Source organism: Magnolia sinica, chromosome 12 (assembly GCF_029962835.1).
Source record: "Magnolia sinica isolate HGM2019 chromosome 12, MsV1, whole genome shotgun sequence".
NCBI lineage: Eukaryota > Viridiplantae > Streptophyta > Magnoliopsida > Magnoliales > Magnoliaceae > Magnolia > Magnolia sinica.
Genome location: NC_080584.1, coordinates 42405581 through 42420877, shown reverse-complemented (window position 1 = coordinate 42420877; position 15297 = coordinate 42405581). Strand labels below are relative to the sequence as shown.

The 15297-nt window shown below is 38.6% G+C and overlaps 1 protein-coding gene across 8 annotated transcripts in view; it reads right to left on the bottom strand.

The window, feature by feature from the left end:
• Positions 1-5115: 5115 nt before the first annotated feature.
• Positions 5116-15297, bottom strand: part of LOC131221274 (methylcrotonoyl-CoA carboxylase subunit alpha, mitochondrial) — a 111677-nt gene continuing 101495 nt past the window's right edge. For 4 of the 8 annotated variants that reach the window (XM_058216474.1, XM_058216479.1, XM_058216480.1 and 1 more), the window contains 4 exons: positions 9614-9856; positions 9436-9531; positions 7821-7899; positions 5116-5482 (listed from right to left, as the gene is read on the bottom strand). In XM_058216474.1, the coding sequence (XP_058072457.1) occupies positions 5403-5482; positions 7821-7899; positions 9436-9531; positions 9614-9856 (498 nt within the window). In that variant the 3' untranslated portion in view covers positions 5116-5402. Of the gene's footprint in view, positions 5483-6298; positions 6556-7820; positions 7900-9435; positions 9532-9613; positions 9857-15297 lie in introns of those variants that run through there. The other 4 variants (XM_058216475.1, XM_058216478.1, XM_058216476.1 and 1 more) reach the window with 4 other exon arrangements.

The following is a 15297-nucleotide window of genomic DNA, read 5'->3' as shown; positions in this document are numbered from 1 at the left end:
GGAAGTGAATGAGATGCAAGTTCAACAGCTTAGTGTGTGTTCTGACTTGGCGAGGCATAGGAGATCGGGACCCGAGATAGTAATCCCTCCAGCTCCGCCACTAGAGCATCTCATTCTCTAAATGAAAAAAAAAAAAACCTCTTGTCCTTCCGGCCCTTGTTGGAGGACCAATTATTGGTAATAATGGTATGGCATTTGCCCGGCCAAGATGAAAAATAGTATTAGCCATGAGAGTCGGGATTGCTCTTGGTCTGATACAAGTGAAGGAGCTCATCCACTGTGATTTCAGAGTTCCCAACTAGCTACAAGAGGATGTATCAGTCAAAAATAGCTCGTCATATGTTGGGGTTCAACTGCCCTGGGGTGAATCTAAGACAACAAAGTACCTCTCTCACTAGAAGGGAGAAAGGCAGCAGACCTCCCCCTTAGGTGGTCAGCTCAGGGAAGGTGAAGGCCCACCGAGCTAGGAATACTGTAGACCGACCTTAGAGTTTGCAGGTCGGCCACTGTCAACCTTGACACAAAAATATCAGCGGTAAGGATCAACTCGCTAAAGGAAGAGGAGGTTGGCTCCTTAGCTTCCGATCCCACCTCAGATGGGGGGATAGGCCCTAGAGGACTAGACTCAACAAATGATAGAGATACGAAATCAGAGGCAGCACCCCACTAACTCATCTAGAAGACCATCAAAATGGTGGTCGTACTGGAATCCTCCTCAATGGACATCAGGAATGATGAAATGAAAAAAAAGAAGAAGAGGAGAATGGAGCAATGGAAAGAGCGTACTGGGAGAATGCTCTAGCATAAGGACTCCAAGGGTGAGGAGATGCCGAAAGCCAGGAAGATGACGAAAGCAGGAGCACCAGCAGGTCGGCAGATCTCGGACGCCTTGCAAAACTAATGAGGAAAAATAGAAGTAGACTCCCCTCATACCACAACTACTCCTGTACAGTGCCACATGTCGGCACATGACTCACTTATCTGATGAAGCGACGCCTCGACTGATGCTCCTCTCCATGTGTCGCCATAGTGTATGCCCGCGCAAAGGCATGACGGCTCGGTTGACATGCTATCACCTCCCGATTAATGGTGCACCTCTTCAGTATCGATACAATAATGACACCTTTTTTTATTTCTGTGCCTACCACTAACTTTTCAGCTCCTGCTCTTCCAATTAGTGAAAATTTGATTGCTGAGTTCAAAATTTAAAATTCTCATGTATTTAGGCCAGTTTAAGATCTCACTTCTGGGCTTGTGTAGGCCGAGCTCAGGAGTAGGGAGTAACTGTTGTGGGGGAAACTAAACTGGTCCCCCACACGGGAAGAGAAAGTCATTTAGAAGCGATATGCTTCTAAGCTGAGGTGACCGAGGTCCGAATAGAAAGGTCATCGACACGGGACGAGCAATTCTTTCAGCTCAAAGACGAGTTACTGAGCTAAGCCAGCAGAAGATAGAGTTCAATAAGAGAGGACTGGCCCCACTAAGAATATCTACAACACGAGTAAGGAATCTGTCGGGAGGGAGCTCGGGCCTTGCATCCCGAGCTAACTAGGTCAATCATTACCAGAGAGGCAGTACGAGAAATCAAGAGCAATCTCGACCTGAATCCGGAAGAGAATGATCTCGGCCGAAGATCACTCCGACATATTGAGAATCGGCCTAAGATCACTCTGACATATTTGGGCTCAACCGAATATCACTTTGACATATTCGGGATAAGGATCCCGCGGGACTCTCCAGCGTAACACATTGGGATACGGAGGTGCGGAACTTTCTACCATGCATTATATATATGACCACTCTAAACCAAGAGGGGGACCAAAAAAAAAACTAAAGGTATCTAATCCCTAGTTTACTTGCGATCATCTTCTATAGAGATATGTTATATACAAAATGCGCCTCATAATTTGGATAGTCACGATGGTCGAACGTGAATATAACTGAAGATGATGAGTCACCACTATTTTTGGGGTAGATTATCACAGGGGTTGGGTCCAGCTCTTGAAATGCAACGGTAATACTCTTTGATTGGAGGCTCATTTAGGTCACGGACTGCAAAAGTGAACTATTTAAATGCCCATGTATGTGCCACCCGAGACATTCTTCAGGATAAAAGCCATCCATCAAATGGGCCCATGGTGTGAATGTCCTGGGCCATTCCACAAAAGGATTGTTGTTATGAGGTAAGCCAGAATGGGCTAGACTTGCTTCCCGTGAGAAATAGGGGTCTCTCTCTCTCTGTCTGTCTCACACAAATTGCTACCGTATAGTCCTAGTCCATGTGTCCAGGCGGGCCTTGTTGATTATGCTCGTTAGGCCTACAAGATTATTAGTTAGTCTTCGTCATCAGTTACTTTGATTGGGCCGATGTTGAACATCAACGGCGTAACTGGATTGATGTCAAAGTCAAATAGTTTATTTGATCAATACTAAAGATAAATTGTCATATTGGACCTATATCAAAGATGATCAAACTGATTTGTCCAAACATGAGGACCAATGGTCCAATGGGACTGATAATGAAGATGAACGGTTCAATTATGCTGGAATAGGGCCGATATTGAAAATCAAAGGCCAGATTGAATTGATGTTGTACCTGAATTGTCCAATTTTAACATACCCACTGGACTGATGTCAAAGATGAACGGTGTGAGATGAAAGATATGAAATTGGAGCTGAATGGCTCGATTAGACCAAATTTTCGAAATCAATCTGATTGGATTGTCAAATTTGATTGGCCTGATTCAATCCATACTAAGGATGAACAGTCTATTTTGGCTGATATAAAAATAAATAAATGGTCCAATTAATCCAAAATTGAAGATTAATGGTATGTTTTCGCTGAAATTCGAGATGAGTGGTCTAATTAAGATGATATTAGAAATCAATGGATCAAGTGGATTGATGTAGAGGCTGAATGGTCTGATCCGAAATCTATTAAAGAAAGACCTTATTTGTCCGACATCAAGATGAACTGTCTGAGTGGTCAGCAGTGCAAAAAAGAACCAATATTGAAGATGGCCTGTATAATTGCAAAGATATAAAAGATAAATAGTCTGGTTTGATTGATACCAAAGATGACATGTTTGGATAGTCCAAAATTGGAGATATTTCTAATTGGTCTGATTTTAGAAATCAATGGTCTGTTTGGATCGATGTGAAGGATCAACGATTAGATTAGACTGATATCAAAGATGCATTGTCTAATCGAACCAAAAGAAGAGATTATGATCCCATTAGGATGATACTCAACTGTCTGCTTAGGTTCGTATGATCAACCATCCGATCTTAAAGCTGAACTGTGCAATTGGATCCAATCAAACCATTCATCTACATTATCTATTGATCATTGATATCAACCCAATTCAACCATTCATATATAAAATGGATATAACCAAACCATAAATTTTCAATATTTGTCCATTTGGACTATTGATAACCAATATCAGCCCAATTACACCATTCATTTTTTTTTTACTTTGATATTCGATTTTGGGCCAATCACACCCTTTGTCTTTGACATTGGCCCAATTGACCGTTCATCTTTAATTTGTTTAAATTGGACGATTCAATCTCAATCAGGCCATTCACTTTCAATGTCAGCTCAATTGTAGCATCAGTCCTTCCCAATTTCCCGTCAATTAGATTGTTCGTGTTCAATATTCGTCCTATCAAACTATTGATTTTTCAATTTTGGACTAACAAGACAATTCATCTGCAATATTGGTCCAATTGGACCATTCATCTTTAGTATAGTTCGAGTGGACCATTTGTCTTCCACATTGATCCAATTGAGCTATTGATTTTCAACATTGGCCGAATCTGACCATTCATCTCTAATTGTAGTACAATTAGACCACTCATCTTTAATATCATCTAATTGGACCATTGATCTTCAATTTTAGACTAGTTAGACCATTCATATTTGAAATAAGTCCAATCTGACCGTTGATCTTTAAATTCGGACTAGTAATATCGTTCATCTTTGACATAGGTCCAGTATGACTGTTCATCTTTAGAATCATTCGAATTGGATCACTCAGCTTCGACATTGGTCCAATCATAACATTGATTATCAATAAAGGTCCATTTCAACCAATCAATGATAAGGACTTGACAACCATAAAGTATAGATCAACAGTGTGGCCCACATCATGTAGGCCCAGCAATTGTCTTTTTTTCAGGCCATTTCTTTTCAAAAGATAACTGAGAAAGTCCCATCACACAAAATGCTTACCAACATGAAATGGTTACCACAAGCACTAAAAATCACGAAATTTCATGATTAATCAATCTATGTGAACATGCCATGTGGCAAAAATCAGAAGCGACACCTGTATGTTTCTAGCAGTCCAATTTCCTGGTACCAATCTGACCTGCCTGAGTAGCACAACAATACAATCTGAGGTTTTGACAAACAGCATCCTACCATTTGACCCATAGACAAATAACACCCTCATAATTTTTACACATAACACCATCTGATTTCCTAATATTAGGTTAATAAAATTTCTTTAAAATGATAATATAATAATTGCGTGATGTGCATGGAAAATGCGGAATCAATTAATCATCTTTTCATTCATTGCCCCTATGCTCAAAGGGTATGGGAGAGGTTCCTTGTTATTTTCAATGTATTGTAGGTAATGCTGGGGACTATTGAAGATCTTCTCTTGGCTAGGTATGGAGGGGTTGCTAAACAAGATAGGATACTGAGCGTTTTGTCTTCATGGAAGTCCTATAGGCAATTTGGAGGGAAGGAATAGTCAGTGTTTTTGAAATAAGAGAGGTTCAGTGGAGGTGATTAGTAGGGTTTAAGCTTGAGGTAGTGGGATGGGCTTCCTGCCTGAAGGCTGTTATCATTTGTAATTTGCCACTGTTGTTAAGGATTTAGTTTTGCGCCTGCTTATGGCACTATTTTCTGACAATTCTGACACAAGGGAGTTGGAGCCTTTTTTTTTCTTCTTCTCCTTTTTACACACACACACACACACACACACACGTACCACATGGGGCACCCAATCCCCTAATCACAATGTTGAAAAAGAGTCTGTCTACCACTAAGCTATGGAGCCGGACCCATGAAATTGGCTCAGTTGATGCTAGCTTTCTCCATAGATGCAATTTTTTCAAGCATTTAACACAAAAGGAAAGAGAAGCAAGAAATATAACTTGCCTATTCGAAGATTACATCTTCTTTGCTTGCATTCTTCCATAACAAATAGAGAAATAACTGCCAATTTATTTTCCAGCAACACCAATCTTTCCATTACATGAGCAAGTCAATAATTTCCATATGGAAACAGGAACAGATTACTGGATTTGATATGACACCCTCGAGAAATTCTGTCACAGATTGTTTTCATACCGTCACAAAGGCCATTCTGACAGGCAGCCTTAAATTAGGAAGCATTAAGTTGAGAATGAGAATGGACTGAGGAGGTTGCTCCAACAGGGTGTCCCACCGCAATGGCTACTTGTCCTGGTCGAAAGAGTAAGATTTTAGCATGGAGGTGATGCATATATAGATAAAAGATAAAAGGATAGCCAGATGTGGAGATCACACATGCATATGGGGATCACGCATTTATATTGAATCAGACCATCTACTGGTCTGATTTACACTGTTCATTACTTTTCTACAGTGCCGTGCCTGATGAGTGGGAGGACCTGAATTTTTTAGCTAGGTGAGCTTCATGGTGGGGCCTGGCTTTCCCATGGATTCGATGTCTTTGTTAATAAGCCCACACAAGTACAAGAAGAAATTTAACGGTCTTAAAGCAACCTAAAAAAATGACTGAATGCATCAACGATAGTGCACCATTGACAAATATCAATATACAAAAACCTACTAAAATGTCTACTTCAACTCACTGTTTGCATCTTAGGTGGACCCTATTTTGTGTAGGCCATAGCCCAAAATTTGCACCATCCATAGAGACACCATGTATGGAGTGTCACCCAATTTTGATACAGTCCAAATTGAGGTCTATGATTTCATTAAATATACATCTAGTTGGACTGCTAAGTTATGGTCCAACTAGTGCATAAATCTCAATGTGGGCCATATGCCAAAAATCTCTGCCGATGGAAAATTCCTAAGATGTGATTTAAAAAGGTATTATACAATGCTCGGGCTGAGAGATTGCATAATGACATTTGTGATTTTAAGTTTGTACAAGTGAGGCCCATTGTGTAGTCACCCACACCGTTGTTACAAAGTGCCCCACTGTGTATGGTTCGTGCACCAAAAATCTCCTTAGGAATACTCAACGCCATGATCTGACAAGTTGGATAGTTAATGTAAAGAGGTAGCATACATTACTAAAGCAAATAGGTCGTACAATACCTGTTTTTTTTGGAACATTGATCAATTTATTGATTAGACGCCAAAGCCTAAATAACACAGAAACCTGAACCCAAAGAGGATTAAAATTACAACTGTAACCAGCTATCTGAAAAATGAACAATCGCCCGCCCCATTACGTGGGATATAGCCCTCCAAAACGCCTCCAATTCTCGCCTCTTTTGATTCCTGAAACATCGATCATTCCTCTACAGCCATAAGAACCAGTTACCCGCTAATAAATTTATATGCCAAACTAACACCCCCCCACCCCTGGCGGGGCACATAAAAAAGAAGCGGTCGACGGAACTCGGAATTACTCATTACTAGTGTTTTAAATAGCAGTAGCGTGTGGCGTAGCGTTCAACCCTCTATACTGTGCAGCGTAAATGCGTAGCATAAGCTACACGATACTTTCATTTTTAAATTTAAAATAGAAAAAAATATGATAAATAGTAAAGAAAAAAAAATTATAAAAAGACCTAAAAAACTTTCAAGTATAAGCATATTCAAACAAGTTATTAATTATCATTTATCAAAAGCTAATCTGCATATATAAATCAAATCAAATAATTATCACATCAAAAACTTTCTAAGCAAACCACTTGGACCACACCATAGAAAATAATGCACATCCACCCATACACACACTTCAGTGGGCCCCACATGGGCCATACCATAGAAAACAATGCATAGCCACACAAATATTGAAAAAGAATTGAAAAAAAATAAAATTGATAGAGAACAAAAAATGCAAAATAACTGGCATTTTCAAAAGAAAAAAAGAGTCAAAATACTCAATTATTTTCATTGTATATGAAAAGAGACTCAAAGGGGAACAAATGTACCTATTGTAGACTCAAAAGGAAATTCAATCAATGAAAATTTTGAAAATTGAAGCTCCATAGCCGTCCGGAACCGGAATTGGGGAAATCTGATTTCTCCTTCATTTCTTCTCCAATGATCGTGAAACTGCACCAAATGGACCTCCTTATAGGTTCCAACAATCAGCCAAAGAAGCCCCTTCAATGGCTTTTTGGATTGAAAGATTTGAAGAGAGGGAGAAAAAGTTGCATTGGCAAGGGCTTTCCAATGGGTTTTCAAAAACCCCGATTTTCTCTTTTAAAGTTAAGTTTAGACTTCTTGTAGTGTGAGTTCAACACACGTTATATGAAATAAACACCATTCTTTAACAACAAAATCAATACAATAGTACTAGCTGCTGGTTTTATAATATAAACTTTTTAAAAACATGAGTTCACCACCATTTTTAACAAAGTTATTAAAAAAAAAAAAAAAAAAGAGGTGCAGTGTAGAGCACGCTACCTATGCCACGGCCCCTGTAGCATACGCTAAAGGGGACTTACACTATTTGGCAGCGCCACGTAGCACTACGCTACGTAGCGTATGTTATGGATGCTTTTTAATACACTGCTCATTACAGGTGTGGGTTCGACTGCCCTCTTCACATTACTCGATACACGTAATTGTGGGTGATTGCGTGTATCTGTAGGGAATAGTCTCGCATCAAAAGGGGCGGGGACACCCTGTGTCTTCCAAAAAAAAAAACAGATCAGTGAATTTGATTTTGAAGTCAATGGATGTATTTTAGATAACATCTTCAACAAGCTTATGAACTTTTTGACCTTATGATCCCCAAGATTCCTTCTACATGGTGGGATCCAAATGACTTTATCACCCTGGATTGCAAAACAACTATCCATCCTCAAATCTGCCTCTAAAGCATTCTCTGCTAGTCATGGAAATAGATTGCTCAATTTCTGATCCCCTAACCATATATATCCTCCCAAAACCTAATATTCTTCCCATCTTCCAAACAGAACCCTACCACCCTTCCCAAAGTTTATTTTTATCGATGCCACCAATTTACATATATACAATGACCTATACAATGATGATGACCTAGTCCACATGCCCCCTCCCTCCACTCCATATTTCCTACTTACCACCTCTTTCCATATAACACCCTCTTCCACTCCAAACCTACAAACCCATTTTCCGAGTGATGCTAAATTCAAAACCTCCAAGCTTCTTAACCCTTCTCCCCCTTGGTCACGAGGCTTGCAGACATTCTCCCACTTAAAAAAATGAAATTTATGTTTTTTTTTTCTATATATATATATATAAAACCTCCTTATTTTTCCCAGCTTAAGCAATACCAACTTTGAGCATCTGAATAGAGACATAAAGTAAACTGGAAGATTAGACATCGCCACCTTGATCAAAGTTAACCTCCATTGAGACAACTTTGTTTCAAATCTGTCTATCACTATCCAACGTATATCTCATCGGTTTACCCATACACAAAGGAAGATAGAGATATGTAGTAGGAAAGGAACCTCCCTACATCAGAAGATTCTCAGAAAATTCTCTAGTACTTCTAGTTCATTTTTATTTGGTGCCATAGTAAGTAAAATCTCAGGGATTTACTGTAGCTTGTTTGTTCCCCCCAATTTCCCATATCTATGACACCCTAGATTTTTTTTTATTTTTTTTCCAAAACTCACAAACCTTACATTCTAGATTGGGCAAATTCCCCAAATTCCAAAACTATAAACCCAATTTTCCCGAACCCCAATTTTCATAAAACCTAGAAGGCTAGAACCTCAACTTTGCATAATTCCAAAATTTCCCCAATTTGCCTAAGCCTAAACCCCCATGTTTCCCATTTTCACCAAAGTTCCAACCGCGCACCTCTCATCCTACTCCAGATCCTAAATCTAAACATCAACCTTTAACTTCTTTTAACTTCATTAAACCCAACTGCAGCCTATTAATATATAAGCTCAAATAACAGGCCCTATCCTACCTCAAACCCTTAAAGCCAGTCCTATATTCATATCTAAGCTGCAAATCTAAACCCTAATCCCATCAAAACCATAAATTAACAGCCAATATGTGCACAGATTAATGCCCTAACCACAATTAGACATTCACACATTACACTCATGCCAGCATTTCATGTGTAAATAATTTGTGCAGGAATTTAGAATAAAGTTGTAAGGTAATGTCATAGCACAAGATATGATATGAAGAGAAAAAAAAAATATGAATATAAAGAGGCATACCTTAATGCTGAAAAGAACAGTGGTGTCAAGAATCTGTTGTCCAGAAGTGACTTTAAGTCCACGGACATACCCAGCATGCGGCGCCTTCACAACATGCTGAAACAACAACAAAACACATCAAGAACCATCGAACGTGATAAATACTAATTGAAAAGATATAAACCATGCCCACACAAACCTCCATCTTCATTGCTTCTAAGACTAAGATGGGCTGACCTTCCTCCACAAGTGTCCCATCCTCCACCAAAACCTTGACCACTAAACCGGCCATGGGTGCTGCAACACTTCCTTGAGGATGAGATGCTATCTCAAACCTTGGTTTGTCATCTGATGCATCATCAGCAGACAGCTCAAGCCCAGTTGTCTGTCTGAAATGATGATGATGCTTACCATGCCAAATATGCATGTGCTTCTTTTTTTCCTGATGGAATAAATGAGAGAGTCCAACAAGACAGATAGGGAGGGGTGAGGAGACAGTGAGAGAGATTATATTTAAAGAGAAATGCCATTCTGCAAAATTATCCAGAGGAATAGGAGCATCATTAATATTCACTTGTAGGGCTACCAGAGCATTTGTGTTTAGCAAGGAGTAAAGGGATAGTGGTTGGATGCATGGATTGGCTCTTCCATCCAGCTCTACGTAATAAAGAAGACCTTATCCCGTGATGGATAGGGAAAATTATCTTTTCTCTAAACGTTTAATAGTTAGTGCTAAAAGGAAAAGAAGCATGAATATCATCCTAGCTTGGATTTTGTTTGAAAACAAAAGAAAGGTGCATGATACAATTGATCAAAGTCATTGCAACAATTTTACTCCGCCAACAAGGGGTCTCTCAGTCACCTAAAATCCTCAAGACAATCTCAAAAAAAAAAAAAAAAAAAAAAGAAAGAAAAAAAAAGAAAAGAAAAAAGAAGTTACATCAAAGAAAGTACTAGGATCTACATGTAAAAGCATAAAGCACTACTCAAATCATTCATTCACAAAATGCAATTGTACAATTCACGTACAGAATATGCATTTGTATCCACATTAAACAATGATCGTAGTGATCATGTAAACCAAAAGGGCCTGAACATTATATTAAAAAGGAAATAGATGAGATGCCGGGTTTTTGATGCATGGTGAATGCATGCATACTAGTGTCGGCAGTGGTTTTACCACTAAAAGAGGAATCCAAGCTCACATAAATTGCCACCATAAGCTCCACAAAATGAGAATATCAATCCTTCCACCAGAAGAGAGAGCAAGGCTGATAAGATCACATTTTTATGAAGACCCACGCGGGGCAGATGACAAGGTGAACAAAATTTGATCAACAGTTTAGACTTAACTCGGATGCCACCTTTTGATGACTCGGTAGGCGGGGCCGCATTTCAAAGGATCATGAGGGACACCAACAGCTGATGAAGGCACTGTCCTTTCTGTTGCATTCCTCACTGCGCTCTTTCTACAGACTTCAGATGTTCTTTGGGATGAATGGCTAGCCAAACATTTTGGAGTAAGTTACGCATAAATCAAAAGAGAATCAGGCGTACAGTAGTATGGCCATGGAGAGTCAACTGCTTCTCATCTTGCAAATCCCCTCACCCCTCTACTTCATTGAGCTCCCATTTTTACATGGTATTAGAGCTATTCTGATCACCAATCACGCTGCAGCTCCAACAATTTCAAGACTGCTGCCCTTGTGTGATCAAAATCGAGTAAATCCTCCTTCCATTCCCTTTCTTTCTTTTTTCCTTTAAAAAAAAAAAAAAAAAAATAGAACTAGTTGGGTTCTCCTTGATGATAATGTGGATTCCATGCTTGTCTGCAACACCATGTGTTGACAATTTGGATCAGTTTGATCCATTGTTCAGATCAGATGAGGCACTACTGCATCTACACTGATGTGATCTGTTGAACAATTGCCCTCATTATCAACGTTGTTTGTGCTGCCATTGCTGCCATATCTGGTGTAGATCGTTGCTACTGCTAACGTTCATCATCCTCAGATCTACTGATAACATCTGCTGCCGTTGTGTACGTACTGCTGTTGTTGTATACTTGTATACAGATCCACTGTTATTGCTGGAGGATGAAGAGATTCGCTCATCATCATCTACTGATCGATCTTCATCAGTGTCCAAGCATCCCAGCAGTTTCTTCTGTGATTAGTGTCCAAGCATCCCAGCGTTTCAGTACCCATTGATTGATCACAGTTGTGTAAGCATTGCGATCCAGTGATTGTGGTCCATTATCATCATCTGCGATCAGCATACAACAGGTAAGTTGATCATCAGCAAGATCTATTGGTAATGATTGCTGAGTTGCTGACAATGCACCAAGCCTCTTGCTCTGTCGCTACAGCATCTGCATCATCTCTTTTGCTGGATTGTGGTCAGCATTTAAGATTTGGGGCCAGTTGGGCCAGTTCCCGTTATTCGTTGATATTGGCGGCCAGTTGGGCCAGACAAGAACTTTCTTATCATCACCAATCACCATTGGTATTGGGCACATTCCAGATCTTCATCTGCTTCATCTGCATTTGCTTCTGTGGACCCCAGCTTCTGTACATTCCATGATCTGCACGTTGTGCTGCTGCTGGGACCACAACTTTTCCTTGTTCGCTCTTGTTGGTGGCTCATTCATGTCCTGGTGCCAATCATTGAAGACCCACGGTGTTTTGCCGTTGCTACTATTTTTGGTGCATTGATATTCCTGCTATGGTACATTGATATGGTCCTCATGGATTGCTGCTGACTATAGATATTTCACTTGGGAAGAAATCTGATTGGTTGCTGGCCCAATCTGTGGTCATTCATATCTTCCTGATATTATGCACGTAAGCATTTCTTGTGAAACCGTTCAGAACATTGGCTACTCGATGAAGCATCATCTGGACTTGATATCAGTATCAGAGTGTGGTCTCCTTGATCAGCTCGTACTTCGCTGAGTAATTCATCTCACTGTGGGCCCATCAGATTTTCTTGCATCTGGCCCACCTTCTATTATGCTTGCATCAGATATTGCTGGTAGACACGCTGTTTTGCTGCAGTGCTAAGACTCATTCACATAATGTGACTGATCGGGATCATGGATCAAAAGGTGGGCCTTCGGACAAAGTCTGTGACAATCCCTTGCAACCATCTCGAGAATCTTCTATGAGGAACCAACACGAAAGAGTCTCTTCGTTCTTCCTCCACTCTTTTAGCTAACTCAGGTAACGCACTACTTGCCTCTTCTGGAATATTACCTTAGGTGATTGACTCAAGAGCCACCAACCACATGATAGGTAACAAGTTTCCATTTTTCTCTAATGACACTTCCATCACCTGCTCACCAGTTTCCTTTGCCAATGGTTCCTTTTCTCTGGTTCTTGGTAAAGGCAACATTTCACCCAGTCCAGGCATAATGCTATCCTTTATGATATATGCACCAAAATTTCCTCTTAGTCTCCTATCAGTTACTCAATTAACCAAAACCTAGAACTGTTCAATTACATTCTATCCTTTACACTGTCTTTCAGGATATCAAGACAAAGACGACAATTGGTGGGGGGTGAAGTACGTGATATGTACCACTTCGAGCCATGGGATGTTGCAGTAGCTCTCAATGTCCAGGACAACAAGAATATCTCACCTCTGAAATCTCGTCATCGTTTCAAAATAATAATAATAATAATAATAAATTAAAAAAAAAAAAGAAAAAAAAGAAAGAAAAAGTGGCAAGATCTAGAACTAGAAAAAATCTACGTCAAAAAAAAAATGTTTGTGACTTGTTGGATGAGACAAGCATGTTGGATACCAAAACCAATAGATACACTAATGGATTCTCAACTCAAACTTGAACCTAAAGAAGGAGAATTGTTAGAAGATCTTGGTATATACAGAAGGTTTGTTGGGAAGCTCATCGATTTGACTATCACCAGACCTGATATTGCTTTTTCAGGCATTGTGGTTAGGCAATTTATGCAAAGTCCTAGACCACCACATCTAGCAATAACAATGAGGATCCTCAAGTATTTAAAGGGTTCACTTGGGAAGGGTATTCTATGTAGGTCTCATGGTCATCTCCATGTAGCTGGTTATTTTGATGTAAATTATGTTGGATCAAGATATGATAGGTGGTCCAATACTGGTTATTGCAACTTCCTAGGTGGTAATGTAGTCACTTGGAAAGGTAAGAAGCAAAATGTAGTTGCCAGGTCAACTGTTGAAGCTGAATATAGGTCAATGGCTCACACAACTTATGAACTTATCTGGCCGAAGTCTCTTCTTGAAGAGTTGGGGTTCATGGTTCAAGTTTGGCCTTCACACTACGACAATTAAGTTGCAATACATGTTACCAATAATCCGGTGTTCCATGAGAGAACGAAGCATATAGAGATCGATAGTCATTTCATTTGGAATAAGATATCTCAGAGGGAGATCCACACTCCTTATATCTCGTCTCACGATCAAGTTGCAGATTTATTCGCCAAAGCCCTTGGGAAGTCTAACTTCAAAAGGCTCATCTTCAAGCTAAACATGCAAGATATCTATGCTGCAGCTTGAAGGGGAGTGTTAAATTCGTAAAAACATTAGGGTATATTGTTTTTATTTGTAGTGGGCGTGTTGGTTGGGATTTAGTAGAGTTTGGGCCCATGAGCTACTCATTTAAGTTATTGCTCAAGTAAGAGGGGTATTTATGTAATTTTCAGCATATTGCTAGAAGTAAGGTATTCAAAATCGCACGGCCGATACGTAACGGTCAACACTGTTACACGATATGGGGTCGAAACGGTGACCCCCTAAAATTTGAACTCGAAATGACCGTTACAGGGCCATAACGGCTGTTACGGGCCATAAAGGCCATAACCCCCCATAATGGTCAAACAATAACGGAATTTTTTTTGATATTTTTGTTTTTAAAATTGCGAATTTTCTCAATTTTTGTCACTTTTTTCTTTCAAATTCTTTTCTAAACTATTCTACTACAAATTTCGACCATTCTTAGCTTGAATTTGAGGATCAAAACATGTTATTTCAAGAATTTTGTTGAATTGAAGCTATGTGGGCTATTTTTCGAAAAATCTTCAAAATTAAGTATTTATACTTTTTTTTTTAATCTCTATTTTTATGGTTGAATATTATGCATTATTCAAATTAGAACATAGGAATGTGTATTTTGCATATTATGCAACTGATTTCCTTTTCTTTTCTTTTTTCGGAACATTTTTGGTCGATTTTTAAAAATTAAGAAAATTATTTTTTTCAATCCTTTTCTATTTTAATGGTTGAATATCATAGTAGAACATATCAATATGCATTTAACAGATTATGCAACTAATTTTTATATATATATATATATATTAATTTTTTATTTTCAGATTATTTTTTGTCGATTTTTAAAAATTAAGAAAAATAATTTATTTTCCAATCTTTTTCTGTTTTAATGATTGAATATGATGTGTCAATCATAATAGAACGTATCAATGTGCATTTAACATGTTATGCAACAGATTTTCTATTTTTTATTATTTTTGGACTATTTTTGACCGATTTTTAACAATTAAGAAAAATCATTTTTTCAATCTTTTTTTTTTTTTAATGGTTGAATATGATGTGTTAATCATAGTAGAACATATCAATGCGCATTGAACATATTATGCAACTGATTTTCTATTTTATTTTATTTTCAGACTATTTTCGGCCGATTTTTAACAATTATAAAAAATCATTTTTTTCAATCATTTTTTGTTTTAATGGTTGAATATGATGTGTTAATCATAGCAGAACATATCAATGTGCATTTAACATATTATATAATTGAGTTTCTTTTCTTTCTTCTTCTTCTTCTTCTTCTTCTTCTTCTTTTTTTAAATAGTTGAATATGATGTATTA